We start from the raw sequence: 13913 nt of genomic DNA, 5'->3' as shown, positions 1-13913 counted from the left end.
GCCAGCCGGCTCCGTTTTTAACAATGTCTTGTTGTATTGCTATTGTATTGTTTTTCTGCTTAATCTGTTTTTATTTGCTAGGTATTGTATTGTGGTATTGTATTGTTGTATTGTGTGGGCTTCAGCCTGTTGTAAGCCGCATCGAATCCTTCGGGAGATGCTAGCGGGGTACAAATAAAGTTATAATAATATAATAATAATAATTTAATTGCTTGCTCTGAGACAATAAGTCTCATGCGTAGCACAGGGAGGATGTGAGAGAAGGAATTACATTACCTCATTGGCCAGTGTTTAGTTTTTACCCCGACACACTTTACCTAACAACAGCCTTTGTGGATCACAGACCTGTAGTTTCTCGCTCTTGTTGTGGTCCATTCAAGCTCTATAAATACTGTCAGTTGCCAATAATATACACTATATCTATAAACGTGGTCCACAAGACGCAAACACATCATGCACAGACCATGCACAATTCACAGCAGTTCAAGGAACATGGTTCAGACCATGCCACAATGGAGAATCAGTCCGTGCATTGAATCCGGATTCCGATCCGGTCCCTTCTTGAGTGCAAGTGCCCCCTCCCCACTCAGCCACAATTCCCAATCCCTGGATCCCCTGCAAATATACGCTGATTCACCACACAAAGGCACGTCATACGCAGTCCATGCACAATTCACTGAAGCTCAAGGAACGTGGTTCAGACCATGCCACAATGGAGAATCAGTCCATGCATTGAATCCAGATTCCGTTCCGGTCCCTTCTTGAGTGCGAGTACTCCCGCCCCAATTCCCAATTCCTGGATCCCCTCCAAATATACGCTGATTCACCACACAAAGGCACGTCATACGTAGTCCATGCACAATTCACTGAAGCTCAAGGAACATGGTTCAGACCATGCCACAATGGAGAATCAGTCTATGCATTGAATCCGGATTCCGTTCCGGTCCCTTCTTGAGTACGAGTACTCCCACCCCAATTCCCAATTCCTGGATCCCCTTCAAATATACACTGATTCACCACACAAAGACACAAAATACACAGCCCATGCACAATTTTCTGAGGTTCAAGGAATGTGATTCAGACCATGCCACAACAGAGGGTTGGTTCATCCATTGAATCCGGTTCCAATCAGGCCCTCTCTTGAGTGTGAGTGCCCCCCTCCCCAATTCCCCATCCCTAGACCCCCTCGGTCCCCTCCACTCACTGTTTCTGCAGCAAGTGCTGGTGCTGCTGTTGCTGTTGCTGCTGCTGCCTGTAGGTCTCGATCGTGTGCTGAGGGAGGTACTGCATCAGCTCCAGGGACTCCTTGATCTTCAGCAGCATCTCGTATGTCTCCCGGCCTCGAACCTGCACAGAAAGTAGAGGAAGGAAGACATTTTTGAACAAGAGAGACCTGGGATCAACTGCAATCAACAATGGCAACAACACCACAGACTTCACAGCTGAATTATTAATAATAATAAACTTTATTTCTATGCGAAGGGAAAGTGTGTGCTTACCGGCAAGTATAAGAGCTCATCGTCTGGAGTGCGTCGCTTTTTGACGGAGGTCATCTGGATGCCGTGGGTGCTCTGCCGGAAAGCTGAAATGAGGAGGGAAAAAAGGCACTGTGATTAATGGAGAACAACACTCTTTTTAAATGTATTATTTTCAATTGCTCATAACAACTAGCCCTCCAAATTCTCTGGGAATAGGGGCACAGGGAAATAGATTGGGGGACACTAATAAAGAAATGACTTCTTTCTTTCTTGGAATGTCTAAGTCTTCCAGTACAACTCAATCATCAATATCTGCAAGATTCTGGGCTGTCAGGGAGGAGGGAGTCTTCCTTGGAGACTAGGACACGGAACAATGGCTTCAAACTACAAGAGAGGAGATTCCATCTGAACATAAGGAGGAACTTCCTGACTGTGAGAGCCGTTCAGCAGTGGAACTCTCTGCCCCGGAGTGTGGTGGAGGCTCCTTCTTTGGAAGCTTTTAAGCAGAGGCTGGATGGCCATTTGTCAGGGATGATTTGAATGCAATATCCCTGCTTCTTGGCAGAATGGGGTTGGACTGGATGGCCCAGGAGGTCTCTTCCAACTCTTTGATTCTATGATTCTATGTATCATGTTCTGCAGTTGTTGGTGGTTTGTGGTGGTAGGCCTAGCAGTTGGTGACGGAAGGGTTAATGTAAGTCTTTGTTCTAAAGGGTTGAGTAATCTGTAAGTAAGAGTTTATGGGTGAAAGCTGTTAAGGGTGGACGTATGCAAGAGACAGGTTGCAGCTGGGTGTTTCTGGATATAAGGAGCTAGCCTTGGGACTGATCTTTGGGAGAAAAGTATTTGGTGGTAGATGCTGCTGGTTCCCCCCCCCCCCCCCAATTTTATTAACAGCTGCATGTCATGACCCTTTTTGAAGTGGACTGCGGCATGACATTCTGCAATACTTGCTGAATTGAACACTATTTGTGTCTTAATATTTGCACTAAAATGTGCGATGCAAGGCCAGAAAGTTATTTTTGTTCTTTACAATATGTTCTGTCTACTTGATCTTTATGAAACAAATTGCATTTGTGGATTTTTGGTATCCTGACCTGTCTCTTGAATCCTTGGAACCTTGAATCTTTGGACTAGCTTTGGACTACGGTATAGACTCTTGTTCCCTGGACTTGGCTCATTGAACTCTCGGCATTTGACCACTGGACTGAACCCTTTGACTACGGTGTAGCGTTTGCTATCAGTTTTTGTTTTATATTCTGTGGCTGAGTGCTATCTTTTGGACTATTCAAACAGCCAGAAAGTAAGTGCTGTTTTAATTAAATTGTTTTAACACAAACTGGGAGTTTGGTTAATCTCTGCCTAAATATTGGCAGAGCCCTTGTCATCGTGACAAGGCTGTTAGGAATTGTGGGAATTGAAGTCTAAAACACCAGGAGGGCCGAAGTTGGCCCATCCCTGATCTAGATCCTCCAGTGATAGGTTTAGGTTTTCTTATGCTGGAGTGTGACCATAGTACCGTACTGCAGGACCTAGAAATGCTAGGTATTTTCTAGTTCCTTCAACATAATTCTATAGTACGCTTCTGCCAGAAATGGTTCATTTCAGTAGGGTCTGCTATTATTTGTGGTTTCACGTCTCCAAAATGTATGAGCCGAAGATATTGGGGGGGGGGGGGGGGGTAACAGTGCCTACTGTTTTGGTTTTAACTGGTTAGCCATCTTCAAGTCCCAGTTTAGGGGAAAGGATAGGACATAAAGTTGCCTAAGGGCTGAGAAGGGCGGTATACAAATATAGTAAATAAATAATATCGATCCTTTCTGATGAGCCTTTAGCCTTCTCTGCCCAAGAGGACCGGTGCCTCGCCAATCTACAGCTCCCAGGATTCCACAGCATTGAGTCATGGCAGATAAAATGAGATTATGATGGCCATGAATAAACTGCAAAAGGTCTTGCGTAGCACAATGTTTGCACTGCAAGAAACCCCCCATGGAGAGTCTTTCTTCTAGCTCCGCAGGGCACCTGCACCCAACTACTTACGGCGCTTCGTACCGTCACCGTTCTTTGTGCCGTCGGAGACTTGCTGCTTCCGGATGCTGTCTTCATCGGCTTTCCGGTCCCTTCCGGGGCAGGCGCAGATCCGAGCCTCAAAGCACCGGCGGCCCAGGACTTGTCCGCTGCAGGAGAGCAAAAGCAGAGGTCCATTAGCTCCCCAATTGAAATAAAAAATCACCCAGCAAGGAGAACAATTTGGAAATACAGTGTTCCCCCACTTATCATGGGTTTTACGTTCCAGGATCACCCACGATAAGTGAAAATCTGCAAAGTAGGGACACTATATATATTGGGTTGTTGTAGGTTTTTCCGGGCTATATGGCCATGTTCTAGAGGCATTTTCTCCTGATGTTTCGCCTGCATCTATGGCAAGCATCCTCAGAGGTAGCCTTCGACAATACTATATATAGATGCAGGCGAAACGTCAGGAGAAATGCCTCTAGAACATGGCCCTATAGCCCGAAAAAACCCACAAGAACCTAATACTATATATATTTACAGTATTTAAAATCAGAAATGCCTTGCCCAACTTACCAAGCAAGGGCCATTGCAGCAGAGGCACCCTCCCACCAGCTATACTGCTTGCAGGGGGCTTCTACTTCCCAGAAGAACCCTGCGCAACTGGAAGTCTCCCACCGCTTGGCCGGCTGGCCATGCCACTTGCAGGGGGCTTCTTCGTAGAAGCCCCCTGAATGGCTTGAAGTCTCCTGCCACTTGGCCAAATGGCCAACCAGCCACAGGCCTCGTCCCACCCCTGGTTTGGCCAGGACCGGCTTCCCCACCTCGCCTTGGGAGCCATGGAGGCCCCGGGCAGCCCTGCAAAGGCTGCTGGTGCAATGTAGGTAAGCCGGCCCTGGTCGATCCAACCAACGGCAGGCCCTGCCCCTGGATTGGCCAGGGCCGGATTCCCCACCTTGCCCTGGCACCCAGAGAGCCCACAGACTCACTGTTTTGCAGTTAGTGTTTAGTATATTAATTCTAAACCGTAACCGCGAACCAGCGAATTTGCAGAAAGCGAACTGCAAAACAACGAGGAACCTTCTCGGTGGTGGCTCCTCGGCTGTGGAACGCCCTCCCTACCGACATTAGACTAGCACCATCTCTGATGGTATTCTGAAAAAAAGTGAAGACTTGGCTATTCGAGCAGGCGTTCGAACAATGAGTGCAATGATTGGTTAATGAACACTGGAATGGATCAGTGGATGACGAATCTGGATCATGTTTTGATGATGAGATGATAGTGAATGGCTATTGTAGTAATTGTTGATTGATAATTGTTTATTGTTATTAATTATGCAACTCTATTAAGTTGATAACTGCTTTTATACTGTAATTATTGAATTTTGTTGTCTCTTGTTGTTGTGAACCGCTGTGAGTCGCCTTTGGGCTGAGAACAGCGGTATATAAGCAAGGTAATAATAATAACGAGGAAACACTGCATTTCCTTCTTGCACAAGAGCGGATTCACATTCCTCAGTGCAAATCCGACCCATGAAAAGGGGAGCCTCAAACCAGCAAACATAGTTCTTGAAAGAAGAATAAGATGCAGGAAGACTGGAGAGTTCAGCCTTGTGCAAAAAGGAATTGCCCAATAACTTGGGAAAACACAATTTCCTAGCTGGAGCTTGAGAACTATATGGACACGAATTGCAGAAAACACCTGAATCAAGTGAAGGGCTCATGATCTTATGTCCTGGCTCATCCTCAACTCTTGCAATGTGTCCCCAAGACCTCCATAACCAAAGCAGGTTAATAATAATAACAATCATCATCATCATCATCATCATCATCATCATCATCATCTTTATTTATACCCCGCTGCCATCTCCCCAAAGGGGACTTGGGCTGGCTAACATAAGGCCAAGCCCAAAGGTACAATACATTAAAAAAAATACAGAATGCAGGCAACAAAAATTGCAAGGATTGTGGCGCAGCTGGCTGAGTGTCATCTGCATTAAGATCACTCTGACCGAAAGGTCATGAGTTCGAAGCCAGCCCGGGTTGGAGTGGGTTTCCAACGAATTGTGTGTAGCCTGTTGTCGACCTTTGCAACCCGGAAGACAGTTGCATCTGTCAAGTAGGAAAATTAGGTACCACCTTAAAGTGTGGGGAGGCTAAATTAACTAATTTATGAAGCCATAAAGAAAACTCCAGCAAAGCATTCCAGTGGGGAAGCATGCGGGGAATGCGGAAGTGCTTCATCAGCGTCGCAGATGGACGAGGAAAGCGACAGCTCCCCTGGCGGCCAGAAAAAGTTAAATAGCCTCTGTTTATGTCTGTATATGTTCATATGTCAAAAATTGGCACTGAATGTTTGCCATATATGTGTTCACTGTAATCCGCCCTGAGTCCCCTGTGGGGTGAGAAGAAGGGCAGAATATAAAACCTGTAAATAAATACATAATAAATAAGGTTGCCACTTGCGACACTGCCCTTCCGCGCTGGCGTTACTTACTCTCTTGTTTCAAGTGTCACGATGATAAGGATAGGACGCCGGTTCATGCCCCCAACGCAGCTGCTGTTGCACATAAAATTATATAACACGGTAGTAAATTCCGTGCCAACCTGAAGGACACACAAAAAAATTGGAATTATTGTCTTGGTTGGACTCTGAGTCACATAGCAATGTCAAATGCACTCTGGCAAAAACTGAGTAAAGGGGACCCCTAAATTGGAGGTAGGACCCACAGTTTAAGAAGCAGCACGTTGAGCAATGGGTACAAGACCCCAGGAAAAAAGATGTCATGTAAACATTTGGAAAGCCTTCCTGATAATGCAAGAGACCCCACTTAGGCAGAAAAAACGAAATGCAAAGATACAGAATGGGGGACAATGCCTGGCTCGAGAGCAGTACGTGTGAAAAAGATCTTGGAGTCCTCGTGGACAACAAGTTAAACATGAGCCAACAATGTGATGTGGCGGCAAAAAAAGCCAATGGGATTTTGGCCTGCATCAATAGGAGCAGAGTGTCTAGTAGGCCTGGGTAACAACGGAAAAATTTGTTTCTAAAATCGATTTGTATTTGGGGTTTTTTTTTGTTTCGATATTTAAAATAATTACAAAATTTTCCTTTTAAAAAGTTCAATATTTACAAAATTTCGTAAATGGTAAAAAATTAGCGAATCGATTTCCGAAACAATAACGAATCGATTCGTTAATGGCGGACGTGACCGCGAAATACGCTAAAAAACCTCCAAAAACTTCTGAAGCTTCCCTCTCCCTCTGTTCTTGACTGTTGGTGTGATATTATAATTTTTTTTCACTAATTAAACCATAAAACTGGCCCAGACATGCGGAAATAATAACGAAACGACCTCTAAACAATAACGAAACGAATACAATAACGAAATATGAAGCATTTACAAAACGTCTTTAAAAATTCGTTTTTTTTAATAATTGCTCCAGAATGGTTCGTTATCGTTTTGTAATTGGAAAAATTAACGAATTATTAACGAATTACGAATTAACGAAACGAAACTGCCCAGGCCTAGTGTCTAGATCTAGGGAAGTCATGCTCCCCATGCTCTATTCCGCTTTGGTTAGACCACACCTGGAATATTGTGTCCAATTCTGGGCACCACAATTCAAGAGAGATATTGACAAGCTGGAATGTGTCCAGAGGAGGGCGACTAAAATGATCAAGGGTCTGGAGAACAAGCCCTATGAGGAGCGGCTTAAGGAGCTGGGCATGTTTAGCCTGAAGAAGAGAAGGCTGAGAGGAAATATGATATAAATATGTGAGAGGAAGCCACAGGGAGGAGGGAGCAAGCTTGTTTTCTGCTTCCTTGGAGACTAGGACGCAATGGAACAATGGCTTCAAACTACAAGAGAGGAGATTCCATCTGAACATGAGGAAGAACTTCCTGACTGTGACAACCGTTCAGCAGTGGAACTCTCTGCCCTGGAGTGTGGTGGAGGCTCCTTCTTTGGAAACTTTTAAGCAGAGGCTGGATGGCCATCTGTCAGGGGTGATTTGAATGCAATATTCCTGCTTCTTGACAGAATGGGGTTGGACTGGATGGCCCAGGAGGTCTCTTCCAACTCTTTGATTCTATGATAGTCAGAGTTGTTGGACAGAGGACTATGTTGTCGCCTTGGTATTCGATGGAGTCTCCTTCTCTGGAGGTTACTGGGCAGAGGCCAGATGGCCATCTGTTGGGAGGACTTGGATTGTGTCTTCATGCATGGTTGGTTCTATGATACTATGAGAATGCAGAACTACCCAAAACTCACCTGGGGGGGCTCATAGGGCACCAGGACGCTCTGCCTCCCAGTGATGGGGTCTTCCACGTACTGGGCATGGCTGTTGCCCTCCACTCTGATGAGATGGCTCGGGGGTGCAATCTGACCTGTAAAAGGGCAAGGGGGAAAGGTCAACGAGTTCAGCAGAAGGACCACCCCATTCGCCAAAGGGACCAATGGAGGGTTGTCCAAGCCAAAGACTCATGCAAAACCATTCAGTCAAGTTGACTTCCAAGCATTGAGACCTACATCAAGATTCATCTGTTATTTAACTGGCCAAGTTTCAAAGTAATAAAGCACATCATCCACAAAGTACAATGAATGAAACTTTCACATCAATGTTGATATTGTTCATGGACTAAAAGAGCAACGGCCAAGCATTGTCTATTCACTTTTCTTGCACTTTTATGGGGACCTTGCCAAAGTGCAGGCTTGACTGTAGCTCATACTAATGCACCTGAAAGGATTTGCTAGGTCTTCCAGTGCAACCTATGGGTGACCAGCGCATCCTCTATGTCTCCCAGCATATTCAGAAACTTATCATGTGGATATAAGGATATCAGGGGAAGGAAGGAAGGAAGGAAGGAAGGAAGGAAGGAAGGAAGGAAGGAAGAGAGGGGGTGAAAATAAGAAGGAGAAAGGAATAGGAAGGAAGGAGAAAAGAGGAAGGGGAAAAATGAAAGAAGGAAGGAAGGAAGGAGAAAAGAGGGAGGAAGGAAGAGGAAATAAGGAGAAAGGGAGGAAGGAAGGCAGAAAGGAGAAAATAAGAGGGAAGGAAGAAAAGAGAAAACAAGGAGAAGGAAGGAAGGAAGGAAGGAAGGAAGGAAGGAAGGAAGGAAGGAAGGAAGGAAAGAAGGAGAGAGAATGAAAGAAGGGAGGGAGGGAGGGGGTGAAAATAAGAAGGAGAAAAGAGGGAGGGAGGAAAAGGAAAGGAGAAAAGAAGAAGGGAAAAAGAAATGAAAGAAGGAAGGAAGGAGAATAGAGGGAGGGAGGGAGAGGAAATAAGGAGAAAGGGAGGAATGAAGGCAGAAAGGAGAAAATAAGAAGGAAGGAAGAAAGGAGAAAACAAGAAGGAAGGAAGAAAGGAGAAAACAAGAAGGAAGGAAGGAAGAAAGGAGAAAACAAGAAGAAGGAAGGAAGGAAGGAAGGAAGGAAGGAAGGAAGGAAGGAAGGAAGGAAGGAAGGAGAAAGAAAGAAAGAAAGAAAGAAAGAAGGGAGGGAGGGAGGGAGGGAGGGAGGGAGGGAGGGAGGGAGGGAGGGGAAGGAAGGAAGGAAGGAAGGAAGGAGGGAAGGAGGGAAGGAGGGAGGGAGGGAGGGAAAAAGGGAAGGAAGAAAAGAAGGAAAAAAATAAAAAGGAAGGAAAAGAAGGAAGGAAAGGGAAGGAAGGATTGATGGAAGGAAGGAAGGGAAAGTAAATGAAGGAAGGAAGGAGAAAATAAGTAAGTAAGTAAGTAAGTAAGTAAGGAAGGAAGGAAGGAAGGAAGGAGAAAAAAAGGGATGGGGCAAAGTCTAGAAACCGGACTCAAGGTGCATCTGCAGTGACAAATTAATGCAGTTTGGCGCCACTTTTACTGCTAAAGATCAGTGCTATAGAACCCTAAAGTTATGGCTTGGCGAGAAAGCAAAAGATCTTCTAAAACTACAACTTCCATGATTCCATGGCATGCGCCCATGGCAATAACAGTAGTGTCGAAGTGCAGGAATTGTGCAGTGCAAGTGCACCCTTGCATATATGGGTAAAAAGAGAGGGCTCCCCTGGATGCTCCGACTCACCCTCGTTGAACTCCCGGCTGAGTTCGTGGTTGGGGCAGCGCTTGACCACTTCGGTGACATGCTCGGCTTTCTTGTAGACGGGCATGGCGCGGATGACGGCCCCCTGCGGCGGAGGGGTCATCACCTTGATCTGGATGGGACACGTCTTGGCAATCTGGCAGTAGAGCTTCTTCAGTTCGGTGGAGTACTACACAAAAAGAGTGGGAGACAGCAAGAGTCAGGTGGCAGCTCCAAGGAAAAGGGTGAGAAGTATCCTCTCGCTACATGCACCCAATACGCATGGCTATGTCTGCCCAGCTGAGATCCCTCACAAAGATTGGGAAAGAGGCTTTTGGAAGACTGTCACTCCCAAAATCCTCCATTGGCTAAAAAACTAACTTCTCCAAGCTCTGGTTTCTTTATGCATTGAAACATTTGCAGTAGTTGTCAAGCATGTCAAGCTTGAAGTGAGAAGAAGATGCAGAAGTGTTTTTTTTCATGCCTCCAAGAATCTAGGTTGCATCTACACCACAGAATGAATGGCACCATTTCAATTGCAATGGCTCAGTGCTATTGATTTGCAGTCTGACAAGGTCTTTAACTTTTTCTGGTTACCACCAAACTTCAACTCCCATGATTCCATTGCATTGAACCATGGAAATTAAAAGTGTCTAGATCAGTGGTTCTCAACCTTCCTAATGTTGTGACTCCTTGATATGGTTCCTCATGTTGAGGTGACCCCCCCCCCCCCCCCGCCACTATAATATTATTTTCGTTGCTACTTCACAACTGCATTCTTGCTACTGTTATGAAACGTAATGTAAATAGGTTCTTGTGGTTTTTTTCGGGCTATAGGGCCATGTTCTAGAGGCATTTTCTCCTGATGTTTCGCCTGCATCTATGGCAAGCATCCTCAGAGGTAGTGAGGTCTCTTGGAAATAGGAAAATGGGTTTATATATCTGTGGAATGGCTGGGGTGGGGCAAAGAGCTCTTCTCTGCTGCAGCAAGGTGTGAATGTTTCAGCTGACCACCTTCATTAGCATTTGAAGGCCTGGCTGAGCCTGGGAAAATGTTCTGTTGAGAAGTGTTAAGATGTGCCTGGTTGTTTCCTCTCTGCTGTTTTGCTGTAGTAATGTAAATATCTGATATTCAAGATGTATTTTCATTCACTGGACAAATACCCAATACGCCCAAATTTGAATACTGGTGCAGTTGGGGGTAGCGTATTGATTTTGACCTTGAGTTTTGGAGTTGTAGTTCACCTACATCCAGAGAGCACTGTGGACTCAAACCATGATGGATCTGTACCAAACTTGGCACGGATCCTCCATATGCCCAAATTTGCACACTGGTGTAATTTGGGGAAAATAGACCTTGACATTTGGGAATTGTAGTTGCTGGGATGTATAGTTCACCTACAATCCATATGATCAAATTTGAACACTGGTGTAATTTGGGGAAAATAGACCTTGACATTTGGGAATTGTAGTTGCTGGGATGTATAGTTCACCTACAATCCATATGCTCAAATTTGAACACTGGTGTAATTTGGGGAAAATAGACCTTGACATTTGGGAATTGTAGTTGCTGGGATGTATAGTTCACCTACAATCCATATGCTCAAATTTGAACACTGGTGTAATTTGGGGAAAATAGACCTTGACATTTGGGAATTGTAGTTGCTGGGATGTATAGTTCACCTACAATCCATATGCTCAAATTTGAACACTGGTGTAATTTGGGGAAAATAGACCTTGACATTTGGGAATTGTAGTTGCTGGGATGTATAGTTCACCTACAATCCATATGCTCAAATTTGAACACTGGTGTAATTTGGGGAAAATAGACCTTGACATTTGGGAATTGTAGTTGCTGGGATGTATAGTTCACCTACAATCCATATGCTCAAATTTGAACACTGGTGTAATTTGGGGAAAATAGACCTTGACATTTGGGAATTGTAGTTGCTGGGATGTATAGTTCACCTACAATCCATATGCTCAAATTTGAACACTGGTGTAATTTGGGGAAAATAGACCTTGATATTTGGGAATTGTAGTTGCTGGGATGTATAGTTCACCTACAATCCATATGCTCAAATTTGAACACTGGTGTAATTTGGGGAAAATAGACCTTGACATTTGGGAATTGTAGTTGCTGGGATGTATAGTTCACCTACAATCCATATGCTCAAATTTGAACACTGGTGTAATTTGGGGAAAATAGACCTTGACATTTGGGAATTGTAGTTGCTGGGATGTATAGTTCACCTACAATCCATATGCTCAAATTTGAACACTGGTGTAATTTGGGGAAAATAGACCTTGATATTTGGGAATTGTAGTTGCTGGGATGTATAGTTCACCTACAATCCATATGCTCAAATTTGAACACTGGTGTAATTTGGGGAAAATAGACCTTGACATTTGGGAATTGCAGTTGCTGGGATGTATAGTTCACCTACAATCCATATGCTCAAATTTGAACACTGGTGTAATTTGGGGAAAATAGACCTTGACATTTGGGAATTGCAGTTGCTGGGATGTATAGTTCACCTACAATCCATATGCTCAAATTTGAACACTGGTGTAATCTGGGGAAAATAGACCTTGACGTTTGGGAATTGTAGTCGCTGGGATGTATAGTTCACGTACAATTGAAGAGCATTCTGAACCCCACCAACAAAAGAATTGGGCCAAACTTCCCACACAGAACCCCCATGACCAACGGAAAACACTGTGTTTTGTGATGGTTTTTGGTGACCCATCTGACACACCCTCATGACCCCCCCCCCCCCCCCCCAGGTTGAGAAACACTCATGTAGATATACCCAATATTCCATCAAACCACAAATGCAATGGATTCCCTAGCATTGAGCCATGGCATTTAAAGTGGTGTCAAACTGAATTAATCCCATAATATAGATGCAACAGGGACAAAATCAAGATACTCCACCTCGGCAGGAAAAATATCTTGGAGTCCTCGTGGACAACAAGTTAAATATGAGCCAACAATGTGATGTGGCGGCAAAAAAGCGAATGGGATTGTGGCCTGCATTAATAGGAGCCTAGTGTCTAGATCTAGGGAAGTCATGCTCCCCATGCTCTATTCTGCCTTTGTTAGACCACACCTGGAATATTGTGTCCAATTCTGGGCACCACAACTGAAGAGAGATATCGACAAGCTGGAATGTGTCCAGAGGAGGGTGACTAAAATGATCAAGGGTCTGGAGAACAAGCCCTATGAAGAGCGGCTTAAAGAGATGGGCATGTTTAACCTTTAGAAGAGAAGGCTGAGAAGAGACATGATGAGGGCCATGTATAAATATGTAAGAGGAAGTCATTGGGAGGAGAGAGAAAGCTTGTTTACTGCTGCTCTGGAGACATGGAACAATGGCTTCAAACTACAAGAGAGGAGATTCCACCTGAACATTAGGAAGAACTTCCTGACTGTGAGAGCCGTTCAGCAGTGGAACTCTCTGGCCTAAAGTGTGGAGGAGGCTCCTTCTTTGGAAGCTTTTAAACAGAGGCTGGGTGGCCATCTGTCAGGGGTGTTTTGAATGCAATTTTCCTGCTTCTTGGCAGAATGGGGTTGGACTGGATGGCCCATGAGGTCTCTTCCAACTCTAGGATTCTAGGATTCGATGAAATCCAGACGCCTTGCAGAAGGCGGCCACATTTCAATCCACGGGATTTTGCATCTTTTCCTCCCCGGTTTGCACAACCTGGGCCTTATTTATAGCACAGCATCAAAGGCTTTGCAAAGCGCACCAAAACAGCTACCTGCCCTGAGGGAATGGCAAGCTGTAATTAAATGGGGTGCGGGGGAGTGAGGAGATGAAGTGGAAGAGGGGAATGCTCAGGATTGGCACATCCCTTTGCTTTTCTCAGCTGGGTACTCTTCTCTCATCCCTCCATCGGCCTGGGGAACAAAGGCACCTTCCCAAACCCCAGCAGCGTTTCACAAAAGGCTCAGAGGATCCTAGACTCCTGCCTCTACTACTGAGCCACCCACTTAAGGAACGGCAACCTAATATTTTATTTGTCGTGTCAGGGCAACCAGTCAATTATATTACATTTCTAACAGAACAGAGCAAACAAACAGACAAAAGACACAGAGTTTGCAAGCTTGGTAGTTGATTAAATGTCCTTTGACCAGTCTCTGGCCACTTGGAGTGCCTCTGGTGTTGCCGCAAGAAGGTCCTCCCTTGTGCATGTGGCAGGGCTCAGGTTGCATTGCAGCAGGTGGTCAGTGGTTTGCTCCTCTCCACACTCGCATGTCGTGGATTCCACTTTGTAGCCCCATTTCTTGAGGTTGGCTCTTCATCTCGTGGTGCCAGAGCGCAGTCTGTTCAGCGCCTTCCAAGTCGCCCAGTCTTCTGTGTG

At 45.1% G+C, this 13913-nt stretch overlaps 1 protein-coding gene across 3 annotated transcripts in view; it reads right to left on the bottom strand.

The window, feature by feature from the left end:
- TP63 (tumor protein p63) overlaps positions 1–13913 on the bottom strand; it is a 215558-nt gene that overhangs the window by 25704 nt on the left and 175941 nt on the right. For 2 of the 3 annotated variants that reach the window (XM_067466131.1, XM_060767267.2), the window contains 6 exons: positions 9549–9735; positions 7767–7882; positions 5989–6098; positions 3519–3655; positions 1500–1582; positions 1205–1347 (listed from right to left, as the gene is read on the bottom strand). In XM_067466131.1, coding sequence (XP_067322232.1) covers positions 1205–1347; positions 1500–1582; positions 3519–3655; positions 5989–6098; positions 7767–7882; positions 9549–9735 — 776 coding nt within the window. The remainder of the gene's footprint in view (positions 1–1204; positions 1348–1499; positions 1583–3518; positions 3656–5988; positions 6099–7766; positions 7883–9548; positions 9736–13913) is intronic. The other variant, XM_067466132.1, reaches the window with a different exon arrangement.

Source organism: Anolis sagrei, chromosome 3, assembly GCF_037176765.1.
Source record: "Anolis sagrei isolate rAnoSag1 chromosome 3, rAnoSag1.mat, whole genome shotgun sequence".
NCBI lineage: Eukaryota > Metazoa > Chordata > Lepidosauria > Squamata > Dactyloidae > Anolis > Anolis sagrei.
Note: the sequence above shows the minus strand (reverse complement) of the source record. Positions and strands in the feature narration are given on the sequence as shown.